At 44.4% G+C, this 24,777-nt stretch overlaps 1 protein-coding gene across 6 annotated transcripts in view; it reads left to right on the top strand.

Moving 5' to 3' along the window:
- Positions 1-24,568, top strand: part of CD4 (CD4 molecule) — an 86,536-nt gene extending 61,968 nt beyond the window's left edge. For all 6 annotated transcript variants that reach the window (XM_056529894.1, XM_056529895.1, XM_056529893.1 and 3 more), the window contains 5 exons: positions 825-1,172; positions 3,870-4,112; positions 16,457-16,578; positions 24,079-24,146; positions 24,230-24,568. In XM_056529894.1, coding sequence (XP_056385869.1) covers positions 825-1,172; positions 3,870-4,112; positions 16,457-16,578; positions 24,079-24,146; positions 24,230-24,266 — 818 coding nt within the window. In that variant the 3' untranslated portion in view covers positions 24,267-24,568. The remainder of the gene's footprint in view (positions 1-824; positions 1,173-3,869; positions 4,113-16,456; positions 16,579-24,078; positions 24,147-24,229) is intronic.
- Positions 24,569-24,777: the final 209 nt, after the last annotated feature.

The following is a 24,777-nucleotide window of genomic DNA, read 5'->3' as shown; positions in this document are numbered from 1 at the left end:
GCAGGTTATTGTAGGTCATAGACTTTCTGGTAGAAAGGGGTCTTCAGGTTGCTATTGAAGGTCTTGATGGTGGGTAAGAGCTGGATGTGTCAGGGTAGGATATCCAGTGTATGGGGGAAACATGGGAGAAGTCTTGGAGACGGTTGTGTGAGGTGCGGACAGGGGGATAGCATAGGAGAAGGTCTTGGGAGGATTGGAGATACTTTCCGATTATATCCACTTGGCCACCTTTCTATATGTACTAAATAACACATCATCTTGTAGGTAGTTTAGGAGTTAGGTGTAATACTCTGTCCATGTTGTTTTTCGGTGGTTATGGGTTAATATCTTTTATACCTGGAAGCCTTGAGTGGATTAGTAATTAAAGGGGTACTCTGCCCCTAGACATCTTATCCCCCTATCCAAAGGATAGGAGATACGATGTCAGATCGCGGGGGTCCCGCTGCTGGGGACCCCCGGGATCTCGGCTGCAGCACCCACCTGTATGGCTTCCAGCAACGCTGGAGGCTTCGGATCCCGACCACAATGGCGGAAGAGCGTGACGTCACGACTCTGCCTACCATATACTTGCATTGAGGGGGCGGGGCGTGAAGTCACACGGGGCGGAGTTGTGATGTCACACTCTTCCACCATTGTGGTCGGGAACCGAAGCCGCCAGCGTTGCCGGAAGCTGTACAGGTGGGTGCTGCAGCCGAGATCCCAGGGGTCCCCGTGGAGTACCCCTTTAAAGTTTACTACTACATAATATGGTGGCCTATGATTGGGACATTTCCTAGTCATGGACTTATGTCTCACCTCCCTTCTGCTTTTGGCAATTTTTGCAGGATTCTACGACAATCCTCCCATAGTCTACACATCAGGAAAGAACCCCGTCACCATACCGTGGACCTTCAACTTTCCAATTAGAAAAAAAATCACATACTCAGACATCCACGTAGAAGACGGGTCCATTAGTTATTCATCCCAGATAATCGGTAAACTCAGCGTGGCTGAAGGGTCCGTAAGTTGGCCGGCAACAAGTGATTCGAAGGATGCGTCTGAGACATCAAGTGACCACCTGAGTATCCAGCTTCTAAATCCTAAATCAGGCAAATATCAGATGCATATTGGTCTAAAGATTGGGGATAGAAGGAAGAACCTGACCAGGGAGGTGTGTGTGGCCAGTCTCACAGGTAAGATACTTCACGTACTTTATATTTCCAGGAGAGGAGATGGATTTTTGAGATCAGGGGTTGGTAGGGTTGCCACCTGGCCGATATTTTACCGACACAGCCGGTATTTTTATATTAAAAATACTGGCAATGCAATGGCCGATATCTATCCAACCAATCCTCCTACCATATACTATACCAGTGTTTCCCAACCAGTGCGCCTCCAGCTGTTGCAAAACTACAACTCCCAGCATGCCCGGACAGCCGTTGGAGACACCCCTGGTTGGGAAACACTGACCTATACTATATACTACAATATAGTCCAACATGCTGGGAGTTGTAGTTTTCGTTTAGGGAGCTGCTGAGCCACAGGCTGTACCAGGGCATGCTGGGAGTTGTACTTAGTAACTAACTGCAACACCCGAATTTAAAGGTGTACTCCGGTGGAAAACTTTATTTATTAAATTTTTTTTTTTTTATCAACTGGTGCCAGAAAGTTAAACAGATTTGTAAATTACTTCCATTAAAAAAATCTTATTCCTTGCAGTACTTATTAGCTGCTGTATACTACAGAGGAAGTTCTTTTCTTTTAGGAACACAGTGCTCTCTGCTGACATCATGACCACAGTGCTCTCTGCTGACATCTCTGTCCATTTTAAGAACTGTCCAGAGTAGGAGAAAATCCCCATAGCAAACATATGCTGCTCTGGACAGTTCCTAAAATGGACAGAGATGTCAGCAGAGAGCACTGTGGTCATGATGTCCCCTCCCATAGACTTGCATTGAGGGGGTGTGGTGTGACGTAGTAGGGGGCGTGGTCATGTCGTCAGTACCCCCGCTGCTGCACCAAGCGTTCTAAACGAATGCCGGTTACTGCACAGAGATCGCAGGGGTCCCAACTGCAGGACCCCCACGATCAGACATATGGCCTATGGGCCATAGCAGTAGATCCCGGGACCGGAGGAGCGGAGGTCAGAACACTGAAGACGACGTGCTGCTGGTAACTTACTATGCGCGTGCATCCTCCTCGATTCTCCACTCCGCTGTTCTCCCATTGCGCACTCACAGGACGTCAATGACGTCCCTGCGTGCGCTACCTCCCGGCGGCCCCTGCATTTTTAAAGTTAACGCGTGGGCCGCCGCAGAGAGGTAACCGCCGGGACATCCTTGTGTCCTGAAAAGATTTTTCGGGACACAGGGATGTCCCGAATGTGACGGGACCCCCTGCGGGCCCGGGGCCTGGAGCAGGCGCTCCATGAGCGCCAATGATGATCTGGCCCTTTGTCTTATACACGCAGTGTAATCCAATATGGCCGATACCTGTGGTGAATCTTGCGGCAGCGATATTTCAGAACGGGACAATACCGGCCTACGGGAATCGTGGGAACAATAAAGAAACATAATTCTCGACCGTGCAGCGAGGGCCTACGAAAATGACAAAATGTCACAGTGCCGCCGTGACAGAACATCGATGGAGATTCTATGAAATAATTGCTGCTCTCTTATGGTTTCCATGGTAACGGCTGTTCCTAGAAAGAGATAATTAATAACCGCAGAGCTGATCTCTGACACGGCAACCGCTGGGCGAGGTATACCGGGGCGGCAGCCGTCACTTTAAGACAGAGATTCTATTTCTAGAATAGTTTGTTTTAAAGGTGAAAATAACCCGTTATCTCAGAACGGAGAAGATGGCGGTAGCAAAAAATGTTATTGAATTCCGCTCGGAAATTCCGTTGTAGCAGCAGAGTCCTATTGTTTTCAATGGGATTCTGCAGCACCGTGCACTCGGTGGAATATCCGCGACGGAAGCATCTTCTGTGGAAATTCCGATTCCGGCCTCCGCAGAAAGAATTGACTTTGACCTCTGCTCGGAAATGCATTGCCGTCAATGGAGAGGGCGCATTTCCGAGCGGTCCTAACGCCGCCATGTTCTGCCAGCGCCTGCTGTCTGTGGAATGTCTGCCCAGAAATTTTCTGGGAGGCCATTCTGCCGTGTGAACATTGACTAAGGGTGGGAACTACATTTGCTTATTCATTTATTTATATATTCCTTTTTATTTATTCATATATAGAGCTTAATCCATTACGGAAATTCAGAAGATTTTCGAAGCGCATTTCACACATTTAGTGTATAGAACAGCGTTTCCCAACCAGGGTGCCTCCAGCTGTTGCAAATCTAAAACTCCCAGCATGGCCGGACAGCCATTGGGACTCTGAGTACTTGCACTGCTATTTGCATGAGGTCTTACGTATTTACTGAATAGAGTAGTGCAGTGGTCTCCAATCTGTGGACCTCCAGATGTTGCAAAACTACAAATCCCAGCATGCCCGGACAGCCATTAGGACTCTGAGTATTTTGATGAGGTCTTACATATTTTCTGAAAAGAATAGTGTAGTGGTCTCCAATCTGTGGACCTCCAGATGTTGCAAAACTTAAATCCCAGCATGTCCGGACAGCCGTTGGCTGTCCGGACATGCTGGGATTTAAGTTTTGCAACATCTGGAGGTCCACAGTTTGAAGACCACTGAAGCTGTAAATGTATAAGGGGGCGCAAATTTGTTGACTAGGCCGAACCACCAGACCGTAGATATGTGGAGTCCTTCAAGTTGCACAATTTAAATGAATACTGGATTTATACTGTATAATGTATATAGAGTATATACAATATATACAGTCCCTTGCATATGATGATCGACTCTCACCATTTTTTCTTACAGTGCCTGATTCCAAAAATGACTTCAGCCCGGATACCATAGTGCCCCTACAGTGTCGCGTAACCTGCATGGACAGCTATAGGAAATTGTGTTGGCATCAATTAAAGACAGGCCGTGAGATGTGTGGTCAGGAGGGAGAGCTTTCCTTTACCACAGAAGTCACAACCGGAAATGAGACTGCGGCCACTTGGAACTGCAGCGTCACCGATGGGAAAGAAAGGCTGGTCAGTGCCATGGTGACCCTAGGTGAGATGCCAAGAGTGACAGAAACATAGGAGGCAGTATTATCGTAGTTATATTCTTGTATATAGGAGCAGTATTATAGTAGTTATATTCTTGTATATAGGAGGCAGTATTATAGTAGTTATATTCTTGTATATAGGAGCAGTATTATAGTAGTTATATTCTTGTATATAGGAGCAGTATTATAGTAGTTATATTCTTGTATATAGGAGCAGTATTATAGTAGTTATATTCTTGTATATAGGAGCAGTATTATAGTAGTTATATTCTTGTATATAGGAGCAGTATTATAGTAGTTATATTCTTGTATATAGGAGGCAGTATTATAGTAGTTATATTCTTGTATATAGGAGGCAGTATTATAGTAGTTATATTCTTGTATATAGGAGCAGTATTATAGTAGTTATAGTCTTGTATATAGGAGCAGTATTATAGTAGTTATAGTCTTGTATATAGGAGGCAGTATTATAGTAGTTATATTCTTGTATATAGGAGCAGTATTATCGTAGTTATATTCTTGTATATAGGAGGCAGTATTATAGTAGTTATATTCTTGTATATAGGAGCAGTATTATAGTAGTTATATTCTTGTATATAGGAGGCAGTATTATAGTAGTTATAGTCTTGTATATAGGAGCAGTATTATAGCAGTTATATTCTTGTATATAGGAGCAGTATTATAGCAGTTATATTCTTGTATATAGGAGCAGTATTATAGTAGTTATATTCTTGTATATAGGAGCAGTATTATAGTAGTTATATTCTTGTATATAGGAGCAGTATTATAGTAGTTATATTCTTGTATATAGGAGCAGTATTATAGTAGTTATATTCTTGTATATAGGGGCAGTATTATAGTAGTTATATTCCTGTATATAAGAGCAGTATTATAGTAGTTATATTCCTGTATATATAGGAGCAGTATTATAGTAGTTATATTCTTGTATATAGGAGCAGTATTATAGTAGTTATATTGTGAATTCGGGTAGAAATACAGACATGGTGCACATCTACAATCTTGTATAATGATCTGATTGCTTCTCAGCATAATATCAAAAACTAACAGGTTGTTAGTATACATTTTTGATCAAAAAGTACAAGCCCACTCGCCACGTCAAGGCCACCTATTTAGAGTGGGTCCCTAACGTCCCTAGCATAAAATGGCGCAGCACCGAGCGGCGACCACCACCGCCGCGACACCAATGCCCACAGGGGGGAACGACCCACCGGCAGAGCGGCCCCAATGCCACTCAAACCAGTCTATGGGCCGCCCCCCCCCGCAGACACGGCGCCACGGCAGCAACGGACACCGCACAGCACCACACCAGTGTGAACAAGGTGTAATGGCTCACTTACCATGCTCTCCCAGTCAGACTGGGAGGCTGCTAGGAAAGAAATGACCCATGTGTAGCTAACTACTACTTATATAGGGTTGGGCTGAGGGGGTGGGGAAGAGTGCAGACAACATGTTCAAACAAAAAAAAAAAAAAGAGGGGATAGAAATCACAGTGTGAATTCGGGTAGAAAAACAGACATGGTGCACATCTACAATCTTGTATAATGATCTGATTGCTTCTCAGCATAATATTAAAAACTAACAGGTTGTTAGTATACATTTTTGATCAAAAAGTACAAGCCCACTCGCCACGTCAAGGCCACCTATTTAGAGTGGGTCCCTAACGTCCCTAGCATAAAATGGCGTAGCACCGGGCGGCGACCACCACCGCCGCGACACAGATGCCCACGGGGGGGAGCGACCCACTGGCAGAGCGGCCCCAATGCCTCTCAAACCAGTCTATGGGCCGCACCCGCCCGCAGACACGGCGCCACGGCAGCAACGGACACCGCACAGCACCACACCAGTGTGAACAAGGTGTAATGGCCTTGACGTGGCGAGTGGGCTTGTACTTTTTGATCAAAAATGTATACTAACAACCTGTTAGTTTTTGATATTATGCTGAGAAGCAATCAGATCATTATACAAGATTGTAGATGTGCACTATGTCTGTATTTCTACCCGAATTCACACTGTGATTTCTATCCCCTCTTTTTTTTTTTTTTTTTTTGTTTGAACATGTTGTCTGCACTCTTCCCCACCCCCTCAGCCCAACCCTATATAAGTAGTAGTTAGCTACACATGGGTCATTTCTTTCCTAGCAGCCTCCCAGTCTGACTGGGAGAGCATGGTAAGTGAGCCATTACACCTTGTTCACACTGGTGTGGTGCTGTGCGGTGTCCGTTGCTGCCGTGGCGCCGTGTCTGCGGGGGGGTGCGGCCCATAGACTGGTTTGAGTGGCATTGGGGCCGCTCTGCCGGTGGGTCGTTCCCCCCTGTGGGCATTGGTGTCGCGGCGGTGGTGGTCGCCGCTCGGTGCTGCGCCATTTTATGCTAGGGACGTTAGGGACCCACTCTCAATAGGTGGCCTTGACGTGGCGAGTGGGCTTGTACTTTTTGATCAAAAATGTATACTAACAACCTGTTAGTTTTTGATATTATGCTGAGAAGCAATCAGATCATTATACAAGATTGTAGATGTGCACCATGTCTGTATTTCTACCCGAATTCACATTATAGTAGTTATATTCTTGTATATAGGAGCAGCATTATAGTACTTATATTCTTGTATATAGGAGGCAGTATTATAGTAGTTATATTCTTGTATATAGGAGCAGTATTATAGTAGATATATTCTTGTATATAGGAGCAGTATTATCGTAGTTATATTCTTGTATATAGGAGCAGTATTATAGTACTTATATTCTTGTATATAGGAGGCAGTATTATAGTAGTTATATTCTTGTATATAGGAGGAAGTATTATCGTAGTTATATTCTTGTATATAGGAGCAGTATTAGAGTAGTTATATTCTTGTATATAGGAGCAGTATTATAGTACTTATATTCTTGTATATAGGAGCAGTATTATAGTAGTTATATTCTTGTATATAGGAGGCAGTATTATAGTAGTTATATTCTTGTATATAGGAGCAGTATTATCGTAGTTATATTCTTGTATATAGGAGCAGTATTATCGTAGTTATATTCTTGTATATAGGAGGCAGTATTATCGTAGTTATATTCTTGTATATAGGAGCAGTATTATCGTAGTTATATTCTTGTACATAGGAGCAGTATTATAGTAGTTATAGTCTTGTATATAGGAGGCAGTAATATAGTAGTTATATTCTTGTATATATAGGAGCAGTATTATAGTAGTTATATTCTTGTATATTGGAGCAGTATTATAGTAGTTATTTTCTTGTATATAGGAGCAGTATTATAGTAGTTATATTCTTGTATATAGGAGCAGTATTATAGTAGTTATATTCTTGTATATAGGAGCAGTATTATAGCAGTTATATTCTTGTATATAGGAGCAGTATTATAGTAGTTATATTCTTGTATATAGGAGCAGTATTATAGTAGTTATATTCTTGTATATAGGGGCAGTATTATAGTAGTTATATTCCTGTATATAGGAGCAGTATTATAGTAGTTATATTCTTGTATATAGGAGCAGTATTATAGTAGTTATATTCCTGTATATAGGAGCAGTATTATAGTAGTTATATTCTTGTATATAGGAGGCAGTATTATAGTAGATATATTCTTGTATATAGGAGCAGTATTATAGTAGAAATATTCTTGTATATAGGAGCAGTATTATAGTAGCTATATTCTTGTTTATAGAAGTCAGTATTATAGTAGTTATATTCTTGTATATAGGAGGCAGTTTTATAGTAGTTATATTCTTGTATATAGGAGCAGTATTATAGTAGTTATATTCTTGTATATAGGAGCAGTATTATAGTAGTTATATTCTTGTACATAGGAGCAGTATTATAGTAGTTATATTCTTGTATATAGAAGCAGTATTATAGTATTATATTCTTGTATATAGGAGCAGTATTATAGTAGTTATATTCTTGTATATAGGAGCAGTATTATAATAGTTATATTCTTGTATATAGGAGCAGTATTATAGTAGTTATATTCTTGTATATAGGAGCAGAATTATAGTAGTTATATTCTTGTATATAGGATCAGTATTATAGTAGTTATATTCTTGTATATAGGAGCAGTATTATAGTAGTTATATTCTTGTATATAGGAGCAGTATTATAGTAGTTATATTCTTGAATATAGGAGCAGTATTATAGTAGTTATATTCTTGTATATAGGAGCAGTATTATAGTAGTTATATTCTTGTATATAGGAGCAGTATTATAGTAATTATATTCTTGTATATAGGAGCAGTATTATAATAGTTATATTCTTGTATATAGGAGCAGTATTATAGTATTATATTCTTGTATATAGGAGCAGTATTATAGTAGTTATATTCTTGTATATATGAGGCAGTATTATAGTAGTTATATTCTTGTATATAGGAACAGTATTATAGTAGTAATATTCTTGTATATAGGAGCAGTATTATAGTAGTTATATTCTTGTGTATAGGAGGCAATTTTTATTAGTAAAAAAAAAAAAACAGAAATATTACAGTACATTCGACCACAAAAACTAAATGAAAACAATAATCACGTATTATATATCATACACTTGCATTAAAGAGAAAATAAATAAATAACAACACAAAAACATCATGAAGGTGAATATTATTCTATATGTACATTCCTCCATAATGAACGATTTTTCCCATCCTTCCTGACCTCCAAACATTTGATCCACCTCAGTTCTGACATGATCAGGTCCACTGCTCTCCTATCATGGAAGGGTTCACTGTACATAGACACGCGGGTTCTGGTGTGCCAGTGATAGTATTTTATGACGGTGATGATCAGATATAACGTCTCCCGGTCAATGTCCCTCACACTAGATGTTACACCATATATAATTTCAGGGTATTTTAGGGTCTGTAGTCTCAGGATCTTAAGCTTCCTGGATATCGCCTGCCATATGTGTCGCCCTCCCCAACACTCCAATATAAAATGTGTCATGGTCTCCTCCTCCTGACACCCCAAGGGACACTTGCGATCTGACAGACTCAGATATCTTAAATTCCCCCTGACAAATAGTTTGCCGTGTAAGGACAGCCAGGCGATGTCATGAAATTTTTTCGGGAGCCTAACACTATTCAGGAGTCTCAGACTGTCCTGTAAGATGGCGGATGTACAGTCCTTCAGAGCTGGCTGTAAATAGAAGAACGTCCTACACACCATGACATACAGGTCCTTACGGGTCTTACACTCTATATAGGACTTCTCAATGCGCCATCTCTTCAGACATCTGAGCCCGTATTCCAGGTACGGGGGGAGGTAGTCACGCGTCCATCTCCCCCTCTTGAGACTGCCGCCTCGCACCCAAGACTCTGCAAAAGGCAATATCCAGTCCCTGATACTATTCGCCCACAGGGAGCTGTTGTTTGAGTCCATGCAACCAAAATTAACTTTTAGAAACATGGAGTCAAAGAACACCCTTGGATTCAGCATATCCAACCCACCCTCTCTCCTCTGTAGGTAGGTGATCCCTCTTTTTATTGGGTTCAACCTGTTCCCCCAAAACATCTGGAAGAACAGGCTAAAGAGCCGAGCGGAGAAACATTCTGGCAAAGGAAAAACGACAGAGACATACAAGAAGACGGGGACCAGGTAAGTCTTCAACATTGTAACCCTTTCTCTATAGGTCAGCCTCCAGTTCTTCCATCGCTGAACCTTTGCATTTCCGGCTTCCAACTTCTCTTCCCAATTTAGTTTGGCATTATCGTCCCTCCCAAATTTGACCCCTAGGATTTTAATATAGGAGGAGGCTCTCACAAATTGGGGCAGATCAAAGTCTGGATCAGAATCAGATATCCAGAGAGCTTGACTCTTCTCAAAGTTGACCAGAGACCCTGAGGCCTCCGAGTAACTTCTGATGGCCATAGACAACATCTCCACCTCACGAGGCTCAGATATCACTACAGTCACATCATCCGCATAGGCAACAACACTCAGGGGCAGGGAGTGGGGGACCGGCACCCCCTGAAAACCACACTCCTGCAGTGACCTCAGAAACGGATCTAAGGCAAATACATACAGCAGCGGACTCAGTGGGCAACCTTGTCTCACCCCCGCCTCAACCCTGAAGGTGTCACCCTGCCAACCATTGATCAGAGGAAAGCTCTCGGCCTCACAATACAAAGTCTTCAGCCAATCGATGAATTGTCCCGGAATACCGTACTTTGACAAAGTGGCCCATAGATACTCGTGATCTACTCTGTCAAAGGCTTTAGCCTGGTCAAGACTGACAACATATCTCCCACACCTCAGGGCTTTACATCTCTCAAACATCTCCCTTATGGAGATCACTGCCCCAGAGATGTTCCGCCCTTTTACTGTGCCATACTGACAGCCTGCCAACAGTGCCGGGGACAGACAAACTAACCTAGAAAACAGGATTTTTGCCAGAATCTTCCTGTCGACATTCAAGAGGGCAATTGGCCTCCAGTTCTTGATGTCACTCGGCTCTTTACCTTTAGACAGCAGAATCAGCGAGGACACTCTCATGGATGGAGGCATCAGGTGACTTTCTAGACAATTTGTGTAAACATCCACGAGGATTGGGGCCAAGAGGTCTCTGAATGTCTTATAGAATTCTGCTGTTATCCCATCCGGACCTGGTGCCTTCTTCAGATGTAACTTATCAATGGCCCCTTTGACCTCTGCCACCGTCAATTCTGCTGTCAAAGGAGAAAAGTCCAAATCATTAGTATCAGGGAGCGGAGTTGTCTCCAAGAATTGGGTCATCTTGTCTCTATCCAAAACCTTCCTCTGAAACAAGTCAGCATAGTACGATCTCACCACCCCCAGGATACCCTCCCGAGATTCCTGCAAAACACCCTGGGAGTCAGTGAGACCGGTGACAGATTTATTTGCCACCCGCTCCCGGCAATTCTCAAAGGGATCAGGAGACCCTAAGGACCCATAATCCCTTTCAAGAACCAGGGAGGTATACCTGCTGTACTGATACTGCCTTATCTCAGATTTCAGCTGGTCTATCCTTTGTTGGTCCCCACCCGCCGAATATAGTGACTCCAATTCTTTGCGCAGCTTGAGATACTGGCCATACTTACTCCTCCCCTTTTTAAAGGACAGTCTCTTTAAGAGGGTTCTGATCTCATCCTTGACATCCTCCCACCAGGCGGCCATATCATCATAGAAGTCCACCCGCTCTAGCTGACTCTGCATGAAGGAATGAACACATGTCTGAACATAGTCATCCTCCAACATACTAGAGTTGAGCTTCCATAGCCCCCTACCAATATCTGGGCGCTTAGTGGCTCCTAAACAGAAAACCAAGGCCATATGATCTGAATATGGGACAACTTTCTCACACATCTCACTAACCATTTCTGCAGGACTCACAAACGCCATGTCAATCCTACTGCTCCTGTCAGAACATGTGTATGTAAATTTTGGCTTTCTACCGCCCCGTGTAAAGACATCACTTAACCCGGACTGCAAGATCATGTTATTAAGGACTTTTGAGTCCCTGGCCACCGCTCTACCTGAGGACCTGTCACCTGAAGTCCTAGTGACATTGAAATCCCCGGCCATTATAACAGGGACAGCTGTAAACAGATATGGCTTGACATCATTAAACAACTGGACCCTTTCTGTCACTGTCTGCGGGCCATAGATATTTATGAGCCGGAGCCTTCTACCATGTATAGTGACCTCAAGGATCAGACACCTTCCCATGATGACCTCTGTCATCCTATGTATTGTCACATCCCTGGTGGTAAACAATATGGCCACCCCGGCATAAGGCTCCACAGCCAGTGACCAGAAAGAGGGACCAGACGTCCATTCCCTCTCAGCCTCACGTAGGTGCCCCAGTGTAGTCAGGCGTGTCTCCTGTAAGAAGATGACATCTCTGTCCAGATATCTAAGATGGTCATAAACTATGTGCCGTGTCCTCTTCACTTTAATACTGTTCACATTACTTGAAGCAAGTTTTAAAGTAAACCCAGCCATGATAAGATAGTACAAGAAGAGCAGAGACCTGACGCCCATCATCACAAGTCAGAATCTGAGTCCCGCTGTCCACCACCTGTCTCCATGTCTGACTCTGCATTAGCTTTTACAGTCTGGGGTTTTCTTTTTATTGGGGGTTGGTCCCTTGTGTCATCATCACATTCGTCCTCTATTCTTTTTAACTCTGTGTCTAAATCACCGTCAAACTCTGACAGAACCTCGTATCTGTTGGACACGACCATTACTCCTGCCCCATTGTTGACCTTTTTCTGACTGGTGGTATACTCTCTCTCTGGCCTGCGGGATGAGGTGTCTTTTTTCCTTCTTTTAATTTTCTGGGCCTTACTTTCCTCAGATGCAGATGGGGATACAGAAGAGGATACCCCCGGTTGCTGCTGGTCCTGTGGGACAACCTCCATTCCACCTTGTGTGTTTTCTAACTGCTGAGGTGTTGGTGCGGTGTTACCCAAGTCTGGCTGGACCTCCTGTCTTGTTAATATAGACCCAGATATCAAAATCTCCTCCTCTACAGCCTCTGCCCCCGCCACAAGGTCCTCATCAGGAAGCTCCCGGCAGATGTTGTGCCAGGCATTGGGACAGTCCCGGTGAGGGTGACCGATCTCACCACAGAGATTGCACCTGATGTTCTGGCAGTCAGCACTTAGGTGACCAGTTTCCCCACATAGATTACATTTTACCACTGTACATGTATTTGCCAGATGGCCAGGTTTACCACATTTAAAGCACTTTCTGGGCTGACCAGGGTAGAAACAAACGCCCTTTTCCCTCCCAATGAAGAAGGAGTTGGGCAGATGTTGTGTGATGTTCCCATGTTGGCGCAGCTTCACCAGGACCTTCCACCCTCCAGTCCAGATACCGTCATCATCTCTGTTCTTGGTGAGATCAGACACCAGGTCACAATGTCTGCGGAGCCACACCACAATGTCCTGGGGAGGAACAGCTTCATTCCAGAAGATGATGTTTATGATGACGGTATCTGGCTTGGATATGGGAATAAAACTGAATTTACTCCATCCATCCTTGTCTCTGAATCTGGGGAAGTTGGACCAGAACCTATCCAGATTAGACATGAGCTTAAAGCTGACATCATAGCCCTGTCTATCTGGAAGGTTTATTACTGCCAAGATGTCCGCTGGCACAAACCCCATCTGGTGGCACAGGAGCTCCCTCACCACAAACCTCCTATCCGGAAGGTCCTCCTTGGCACCTCTGTGCCGGAATCGCACAACATTCCTCCTTTTAAATGCCTGGCCAGTGTAATTGGCGCTGGAGGTGAAGGATGGAGCACCACGGCTCCAGGCATTTCTAGGAGGAACCTGGCGGGTACCTGCGTCCTGTCTTACAGGGTTGGGGTCTACTCTAGGGGGCCCTGCCACATTTGCTGTGCTTGTGGGTAAAGGGGGGAAATCCTGCACAGTATTTTGTACAATAACACCTGTCCCATCCACCTCTATATCATCATCAGACACAACACCCCACACAGATTGTGCACCCCCTCCAGCCACCGACCCCTCAGGAACATCACAGTCCGCACCCCCAGTCCGTGCCCCAACATTATCACAATCCACACCCCCAGTCCGTGCCCCAACATTAGTGCTCTGCTCCATCACCCCATCACCTTCATACACTGGTAAAAGTCCAATGTCCTGCTGATGTACTGGGACTTCTGGGACTTGTGGTGCCTCTGTTGGTCTCTGCTCCTGCTCAGGCCCAGCTGCAGGTTCCTGTGGCTGTTGTTCCTCGCCATACTTGCATATGTCCCCATCCTGGAAAGAGAACCGTGCCGGCTGTATGAGGGGTCTTGTCCCTTGCTGGGGCTCCTCCGGGGTGATGTCCGGTTCTATATCAGGTTTGGAGTCTGCTTCAAAGTTCAGCCTGTAGTTGGAGAATCGTTCCTGGTTCTTATACGTCTCTGCCAGTGGCCCCATCTTTACCAGTATACAGTCCATCTCCTTTACAATATCTGCGAGCTCAATGCTGAGTGTGTACAGTCTCTTATCATGTAGAGTCTTATACTGGGGATTTGCAGCCTTTAGCATATACACTGAGTCAATCTGCATCTGCAGCATACCCTTCAGGTGCTTGAGCTCCTCCATCCTCCTCACCAGAGCAGGGATCTCCTCCGCCAGCTGTAGCTCTGGTGCCCGGGCGGTCTCTTTGCCCTGCTGGTGGGGTTTGGGCAGTCTCTGAGGCTCCTTGAATGTATCAGACCCATGAGCAGCTGTATCAAGGTCTCTGGCCTGGGATCTGGTGCGGCCTGAGCGGGTCATGCTGGAGACCACATCTTGTTTCTGAAGGTTCTCTTGCAGTGTTTGTCTCTCCAGTGATGTCCTCCTCTGTCTCTGTGCTGGAGAGTGGAGCTGCACACCTGCTGCATATGATCCACTCTGCCCCAGCTCCTGTGCACCATCATGGCCTGGAATAGCAGACTCTGGGTCTCTTACAGAGGTTTCTTTCTTGGAGTCTCTTGGTTGTTCACCAAGCTGAGAGCCTTGGCCGGCCGACTGTATAATATCACACTCACATACACTTGCTGCTTCTTTCTTTACTTTACTCACATCCATGTCTTTACTTTCTTTCTTTGCACTTGCAGTGCTTCCATGCTGAGGACTTCTTTGTGGAAAATCCACTTTAGGATTTACCTCCATATCAGAAAGAGCATTGGAGTTTTCATCCAGTGTAGGCCGAGAAGCCTGGGCCTTGCTTGGGGAGCTTCCCCGCCCAGGGTGGCCCCGCCCTGGGCTTGCTCCAGACATGAGGAGAACCACAGACACACAACCTCACAGCTAGGAGGCAGTATTATAGTAGTTATATTCTTGTATATAGAAGCAGTATTATAGTATTATATTCTTGTATATAGGAGCAGTATTATAGTAGTTATATTCTTGTATATAGGAGCAGTATTATAATAGTTATATTCTTGTATATAGGAGCAGTATTATAGTAGTTATATTCTTGTATATAGGAGCAGAATTATAGTAGTTATATTCTTGTATATAGGATCAGTATTATAGTAGTTATATTCTTGTATATAGGAGCAGTATTATAGTAGTTATATTCTTGTATATAGGAGCAGTATTATAGTAGTTATATTCTTGAATATAGGAGCAGTATTATAGTAGTTATATTCTTGTATATAGGAGCAGTATTATAGTAGTTATATTCTTGTATATAGGAGCAGTATTATAGTAATTATATTCTTGTATATAGGAGCAGTATTATAATAGTTATATTCTTGTATATAGGAGCAGTATTATAGTATTATATTCTTGTATATAGGAGCAGTATTATAGTAGTTATATTCTTGTATATATGAGGCAGTATTATAGTAGTTATATTCTTGTATATAGGAACAGTATTATAGTAGTAATATTCTTGTATATAGGAGCAGTATTATAGTAGTTATATTCTTGTGTATAGGAGGCAGTATTATAGTAGTTATATTCTTGTACATAGGGGGCATTATTATTGTGGTACCACGGGTGGTGTAGGGAAATACCTTATCACTTCGTGCCAGGGCACCGTTATCCTATACATGGTCCGAGGTTGGAGGCAGCTTCTCCTGGGCCAGACACAGGGAGTAAAGGAACACACCAACGTCAGGTTATGGATAACTGTGTGTACTGAGCTGGGTGCACACGGTATTACACTGACAGTATGGTTCAGGGTGAAGAGGATGCAGTGTAACCCCTTGGGAACCCTGTTGCCTTGCTGGGACTTTTGTTGGTTTCACCCAATAAATTAATACTGGCTTGAGAGACTTGAAGATTGTTTCAGGTAGCTAGGGTTTTGTCAAGGTCCTGTTGCTTTCTCCACCAGGGCATCAACTTCCACCATGCCGGTGATCCTTGCAGAATGACCGGATAAAATAGATTTGATCTGGATGTTCCCTTCGAGCTTCTCCTGACACCTTTACTACACTTGCTCTGCTCTCCACAGTGACTAGCACTGAACTGGGGCCACTCCTCTCCCCACTACTCTATACACTAAAGAATTTAGGGGTTCCCATTGGCAGGCAGGGTCACATGGGGTGCACTGCTCCTCTCTTAAAGGTACAAAAACACATTTACAGAAAATACATAGCAATAACATAACAAAATAATTATAAAAATATATGAACTCTTGACAAAGTGCTGGGACATAATAAACACAACAATAAGTTCCTCAGTGGGCCCAACACCTGTGCTGCGGGTCGGCCTGAGGCAGCCTTTGGTGCTGGGACACCACATTATAGTAGATATCATCTATCTACAGCAGTGGTCTTCAACCTGCGGACCTCCAGATGTTGCAAAACTACAACTCCCAACTACAACTGTGGAATAACCACAGGTTTCTGTTTTCTTTTCAGAAGTAAAGTCATTCCTGGACCTGTCTAGCACCATGTTCTGGGTATTGCTTGGAGTAGGAATCTTCATATTTTTAGTAATCGTGGTCATCATAACCATTGTTATTGCTCGGAATCGCAGACTGGTAAGAAGTGCTAGAAAACATTTATTTTTGTTTTGTGCAGTTGTGGAATAACTAGTCCATAGGCTCTGGGATATTCCTCATCGTTGGGCCCCCACCACCACCCTGCCTCATTATGTCTATATTTATAGCCGAACCAGTCTCAGGTATGACAATAGATAGAAAGAAGCCACAGAATTATCTAGTCAGACTACAGGTTACAACAAACATATCAGGAGAGGTGAAAAATCCTCTAAGTCAAGGGTCTCAAATTATCCGGGGGCCACTGGAGGTAGCAGCTGGGTGAGGCTGGGCCACATGCGTCCCTTACATATAATGCCCCCATCATGCGCCCCGCATATATAATGCCCCCATCATTCGCCTCTCACATATAATGACCCCATCATGCGCTCCTCACATACAATGACCCCATCATGCGCCCCTCACATACAATGACCCCATCATGCGTCCCTTACATATAATGCCCCCATCATGCGACCCTCACATATAATGCCCCCATCATGCCCCTCACATACAATGACCCCATCATGCGCCCCTCACATACAATGACCCCATCATGCATCCCTTACATATAATGCCCCCATCATGCGCCCCTCACATATAATGCCCCCATCATGCGCCCCTCACATACAATGACCCCATCATGTGCCCCTCACATACAATGACCCCATCATGTGTCCCTTACATATAATGCCCCCATCATGCGCCCCTCACATATAATGACCCCATCATGCGCCCCTCACATACAATGACTCATTCATGCGCCCTTCACATACAATGACCCCATCATGCGTCCCTTACATATAATGCCCCCATCATGCGCCCCTCATCATCCACCAGCAACACCCCCATTATGAACCAGCAACCCCCTCATTCCCCCTACCCCCATGTGATAATAGCATGAGCTGACGGATAATGGAGGTGCTAATTCTGGGGGTTCCCCGCATTAGGTAGTAGCAGTTTCCCCACATTAGGTAGTAGCAGGTTCCCCTATTAGGTAGTAGCAGGTTCCCCACATTAGGTAGAAGTTGGTTCCTCACATTAGGTAGTAGCAGTTCCCCACATTGGGTAGAAGCAGGTTCCCCACATTGGGTAGAAGCAGGTTCCCCACATTGGGTAGAAGCAGGTTCCCCACATTAGGTAGTAGCAGGTTCCCCACATTAGGTAGTAGCAGGTTCCCCACATTAGGTAGTAGCAGGTTCCCCATATTAGGTAGCTGTCAGGATTCGGCAGGCTGGTGGTGGATCCTCTGTGTCAGTGAGGGATTGACGTGGACCGTACCGGAGGATCGGTTCTAAGTTGCTACTGGTTTTCACCAGAGCCCGCCGCAAAGCGGGATGGTCTTGCTGCGGCGGTAGCAACCAGGTCGTGTCCTCCGGTAGCGGCTCAACCTCACTGACTGCTGAGACAGGCGAAGTACAAAGGAGAAGGCAGAAGCGTGGTCGGACGTAGCAGAGGTCAGGGCAGGCGGCAAGGTTCACAGGTGAGAGGACAATAGCAACGGCTACGGCAACGGGCAAGGCAATACACAACTGTAGGGAACACTTTCAAAATGGCACTAGGCACAAAGATCCGGCAAGGGCAGGAAGGAGAAGAGCTCTTAAATAGGCAGGGACACAGTGGGGGAATCAGGAACCAGCGCATCAATTATTGGTGCGCTGGCCCTTTAAATTCACCATAGACGGCGCGCGCGCGCCCTGGGGAGTGGGGCCACGCGAGCCGGAATGCCGAGGACGGGGCCGCAGCGCTCTGGAGCGCAGGTGAGAAGGAGGGGGACGCGGCGCGTGAGCGGTGGCCAGCCACCACGCGAGCCACGTCCCTGGGACAGTAGGACCTGCGCTCCTGGTCGGTGTCTCTGACCGGGAGACCGGGGGACCAGGGGCAACAGAGGTAGGCAGCGGGCGCTCTGATCCGGAGGCGGGGATCGGAGAGCTCGCTGTAACAGTAGCATTGTCATTTCCCCTCCCCCAACTGTCTCTCACACACATACAGATCGACACACCCACACATGCGCACACACACACACACACACACACACATGCACACATACACAAACAGACAGACACCCACACATGCACACACACACACAGACAGACAGACACACACTTACCTGTCCTGCGCTGCGCTTCTCTCCGGCGGCGGCCTGAAGAGTGATGTCACTGACGTCCTCCTGTGCGGGTCTGCGGAGGGATCAGACTCGGGACGGCCGGCCAACTGAAGATGGGGAGGAGGAGGGCGGGGTAAGTGAAGCCTTCCGGCATTTAGCGCTGCTTGCCCGAAGCAAGGCTAAATGCCTGAAGAAGTTACCTGCCCGGCGTCCGGAACTGAATGTCCCGGGAGTCGGGCAATACAAATAAATCATACATCCCTGGTGCAGGCCACAAACTTTCGTTCCGCGGGCCACAAATGGCCCGTGGGCCGGGAGTTTGAGACGCCTGCTCTAAGTGCATTGACTCACAGGTGACATCTTTTACTAATAGACAAGAAGTGAGCAGACAGCACACAGTAGTAAAACCAGGACTTCGCCTAAGGCACTTCTCCAAGCGATATACACAAAGAGGTAAAATAACTGGTTTATTGTCACGATTCGGCTGGCTGGAGGTGGATCCTCTGTGCCAGAGAGGGATTGGCGTGGACCGTGTTGGTGGACCGGTTCTAAGTTACTACTGGTATTCACCAGAGCCCGCCGCAAAGCGGGATGGTCTTGCAGCGGCGGTAGCAACCAGGTCGTATCCACCAGCAACGGCTCAACCTCTCTGACTGCTAAAGATAAGCGCGGTACAAGGGAGTAGACAAGAGCAAGGTCGGACGTAGCAGAAGGTCAGGGCAGGCAGCAAGGATCGTAGTCAGGGGCAACGGCAGGAGGTCTGGAACACAGGCTAGGAACACACAAGGAAACGCTTTCACTGGCACAATGGCAACAAGATCCGGCGAGGGAGTGCAGGGGAAGTGAGGTATAAGTAGGGAGTGCACAGGTGAACACACTGATTAGGCCTGCTGCGCCAATCAGTGGCGCAGTGGCCCTTTAAATTGCAGAGACCCGGCGCGCGCGTGCCCTAAGGAGCGGGGCCGCGCGCGCCGGGACAAGACAGACGGGGAACGGGTCAGGTACGGGAGCCGGGATGCGCATCGCGAGCGGGCGCCTCCTGCGTCGCGAATCTCATCCCGGCTGGGAGTGATATTGCAGCGCACCCGGTCAGCAGGTCTGACCGGGGCGCTGCGAATGAGAGGATGCTGCGAGCGCTCCAGGGAGGAGCGGGGACCCGGAGCGCTCGGCGTAACATTTATTGAGTAAAAGTTGCAACTTTACTACAGTGCGCTGTGTGCTCACTCCTTGTCTGCATAGTTACTGGACCATACTCTGGTTAGCCGGTGTGACCACGAGGCTGCTGACCATCTTTACTTTCACACGCTCGTAGATGTTGTGCTCTGAGCATAACATCATCTGGTAAGAGGCTATCGACACCAACTCATTTAAGTTAAATTACCTGACAGTCTTCACAAGGGGCGCTCCTGTGCTTTTTTTTGTGTTTTTCATATTGCCATCTTTTACTAATATGAAGACTTCTCATGATCACTGCAGTTTGCTGCCTTGTCCATGGCCCTGACTTCGGCAACCTAACCCAGACCTCTACAGCAATACCAATAAATTAAGACACAATAACCCAAAATTAGTTCATGCCCAGACTCTAAATAAAAAAATTAAAAAATAAAAACATTTTGGACCCTAAATAAATTCATAAATTATCCAGATCCTGAAGCAGACCCCTAGATAAATTCAGACCTCAGAACCAGACCCGGCGAATGCTTCCATTTCAAATATGGACAGGGAGGGGTACGTAAAAAAACAAAAAACCCAAAACTGTCTCTTGCCTTCCACACCGACACCGCTGCCAGTATAAGAGTTGGGCTCTCCGCTGTCTGGCACTTCTGGTTTTGGGACGAGATGTCACATGCCTGCTTAGTCAATCAGGGGCTGGGATGGGACATTGCTGTGGCTGCTGATTGGAGGAGCTGACATGTGATTTCATAACACCAACCCTGGAAATAGGGGAAAGTGAGGAGCAGTGTGAGAGTGAGGAAGGTAAGACACAGTCCTTTTTGTTACTAATCCCTTCCTGTTCAGATTTTAAAGAGTTTTTCCCTTTACATTAATTCTGACCACATAATAAAACTCCAACATTACGCCTGACCAGACTTCTTTTACACCTTAAACCAGACCACAAAATGAATTAGACTCAAGATCAGACCCCTAAATATATTCAGATCACAGACCAGATCCCTAAATATATTCAGATCACAGACCAAACCCCTAAATATATTCAAATCACAGACCAGACCTCCATATATATTCAAATCACAGACCAGATCCCCTAAATATATTCATATCACAGACCAGACCTCCATATATATTCAAATCACAGACCAGATCCCCTAAATATATTCATATCACAGACCAGACCCCTAAATATATTCATATCACAGACCAGACCCCTAAATATATTCAAAACACAGACCAGATCCCTAAATATATTTAGATCACAGTAAAGACCCCTAAATATATTCAGATCACAGACCAGATCCCCATATATATTCACATCACAGACCAGATCTCCAAATATATTCAGATCACAGACCAGATCCCTAAATATATTTAGATCACAGTAAAGACCCCTAAACATATTCAGATCAAAGACCAGATCCTCAAATATATTCAGATCACAGATCGGACCCCTAAATATAATCAGATCATAGAGCAGACCCTAAATAAATTCAGACTGCAAACAAGACCCCTAAATATATACAGATCACAGACCAGACTCCTCAATATATTCGTATCACAGACCAGCCCCCAAAAATATATTCATATCACAGACTAGACCCCTAAATATATTCATATCACAGACTAGACCCCTAAATATATTCGGATCACAGACCAGATCCCCAAATATATTCAGATCACAGATTGGACCCCGAAATCTAATCAGATCATAGAGCAGACCCTAAATAAATTCAGACTGCAAACAAGACCCCTAAATATATACAGATCACAGACCAGACCTCTAAATGTATTCGTATCACAGACCAGACCCCTAAATAAATTTGTATCACAGACCAGACCTCTAAATATATTCATATCACAGACCAGACCCCTAAATATATTCATATCACAGACCAAACCCCTAAATATATTCATATCATAGACCAGACCCCTAAATATATTCAAATCACAGACAGATCCCCTAAATATATTCAGATCACATACCATAACTCCAAATATATTCAGATCACAGACCAGATCCCTAAATATATTTAGATCACAGTAAAGACCCCTAAATATATTCAGATCACAGACAGATCCCCTAAATATATTCAGATCACAGACCAGATCTAAAATATATTCAGATCACAGACCAGATCCCTAAATATATTTAGATCACAGTAAAGACCCCTAAACATATTCAGATCAAAGACCAGATCCTCAAACATATTCAGATCACAGATCGGACCCCTAAATATAATCAGATAATAGAGCTGACCCTAAATAAATTCAAACTGCAAACAAGACCCCTAAATATATACAGATCACAGACCAGACCCCTAAATAAATTTGTATCACAGACCAGACCTCTAAATATATTCATATCACAGACTAGACCTCTAAATATATTCGGATCACAGACCAGACCCCTAAATATATTCATATCACAGACCAGATCTAAAATATATTCAGATCACAGACCAGATCCCTAAATATATTTAGATCACAGTAAAGACCCCTAAATATATTCAGATCACAGACCAGATCCCCATATATATTCACATCACAGACCAGATCTCCAAATATATTCAGATCACAGACCAGATCCCTAAATATATTTAGATCACAGTAAAGACCCCTAAACATATTCAGATCAAAGACCAGATCCTCAAACATATTCAGATCACAGATCGGACCCCTAAATATAATCATAGTGCAGACCCTAAATAAATTCAGACTGCAAACAAGACCCCTAAATATATACAGATCACAGACCAGACCCCTCAATATATTCGTATCACAGACCAGACCCCTAAATATATTCGTATCACAGACCAGACCTCTAAATATATTCATATCACAGACCAGATCCCCTAAATATATTCGGATCACAGACCAGACCCCTAAATATATTCATATCATAGACCAGACCCCTAAATATATTCAAATCACAGACAGATCTCCTAAATATATTCTGATCACAGACCAGACCCCTAAATATATTCATATCACAGACTAGACCCCTAAATATATTCGGATCACAGACCAGATCCCCAAATATATTCAGATCACAGATTGGACCCCGAAATCTAATCAGATCATAGAGCAGACCCTAAATAAATTCAGACTGCAAACAAGACCCCTAAATATATACAGATCACAGACCAGACCTCTAAATGTATTCGTATCACAGACCAGACCCCTAAATAAATTTGTATCACAGACCAGACCTCTAAATATATTCATATCACAGACCAGACCCCTAAATATATTCATATCACAGACCAAACCCCTAAATATATTCATATCATAGACCAGACCCCTAAATATATTCAAATCACAGACAGATCCCCTAAATATATTCAGATCACAGACCATAACTCCAAATATATTCAGATCACAGACCAGATCCCTAAATATATTTAGATCACAGTAAAGACCCCTAAACATATTCAGATCAAAGACCAGTTCCTCAAACATATTCAGATCACAGATCGGACCCCTAAATATAATCATAGAGCAGACCCTAAATAAATTCAGACTGCAAACAAGACCCCTAAATATATACAGATCACAGACCAGACCCCTCAATATATTCGTATCACAGACCAGACCTCTAAATATATTCGTATCACAGACCAGACCCCTAAATATATTCGTATCACAGACCAGACCTCTAAATATATTCATATCACAGACTAGACCCCTAAATATATTCGTATCACAGACCAGACCCCTAAATATATTCGTATCACAGACCAGACCTCTAAATATATTCATATCACAGACTAGACCCCTAAATATATTCGGATCACAGACCAGACCCCTAAATATATTCGGATCACAGACCAGACCCCTAAATATATTCGGATCACAGACCAGACCCCTAAATATATTCGGATCACAGACCAGACCCCTAAATATATTTGTATCACAGACCAGACCTCTAAATATATTCATATCACAGACTAGACCCCTAAATATATTCTGATCACAGACCAGACCCCTAAATATATTCTGATCACAGACCAGACCCCTAAATATATTCATATCACAGACTAGACCCCTAAATATATTCGGATCACAGACTAGACCCCTAAATATATTCGGATCACAGACTAGACCCCTAAATATATTCGGATCACAGACTAGACCCCTAAATATATACAGACCTCAGACCAGACCCCTAAATATATGTAACGCGATCTCTGTATGGCTGATTCTTGATGTTGTCTTTGCAGAGACGGGAGCGGTACAGGGCTTGGCTGTTAGAGAACATCCACCAGAAGAGAAGGTGTGAGTGTACAGGGTGAGTGTAGAATTAGACATGATTTATATGTACGTTTCTTTACTTGACTTTCAGATATTGATTTATATTCTTGTTTCTTGCAGATTTGCACCCAAGAGGCTCAAATCTGATTATGTCTGAGGTCCCACAGACTACATTGCACAGATCTCACCTGTCATATGCAGAGCATTTCCTATTTCCTTCATGGAGGCCTGCAGAGGATCACTTATGACCAATGGTTGCAGAACATTTGGTTATATTCTCATATCCATCCTAATACTTTGGGGCTAAATAGCGTGAAATGACAATTCATGATGCAACTCTGGATGAAAATTAGCCATAGGAAATTATGGAGACGCAAAACATTACTAAAGCTGCATTAGAGCGGCAGTATATTGCTCGTACAGTATTGTATTCCTCTGCATATTGTTACATTGTATAACTGAAGGCTGTTATGTTGTATTATCATCAGGGCCGTTTGAAGGAATTTGGGGGACTCAAGCAAAATGGACATGAAGGCCCCCCCCCCCTTGATGTTCACGCACGTCACGCTCTAGGGCCGGCGTCAGGACGTAGAATCGCCGGCCCTTGAATGCTGGGAGCGTGACGTGAGTGAACGTCGATACGAGGCCCCCACATTAGGTGCAGCACA

Source organism: Hyla sarda, chromosome 7, assembly GCF_029499605.1.
Source record: "Hyla sarda isolate aHylSar1 chromosome 7, aHylSar1.hap1, whole genome shotgun sequence".
NCBI lineage: Eukaryota > Metazoa > Chordata > Amphibia > Anura > Hylidae > Hyla > Hyla sarda.
Note: the sequence above shows the minus strand (reverse complement) of the source record. Positions and strands in the feature narration are given on the sequence as shown.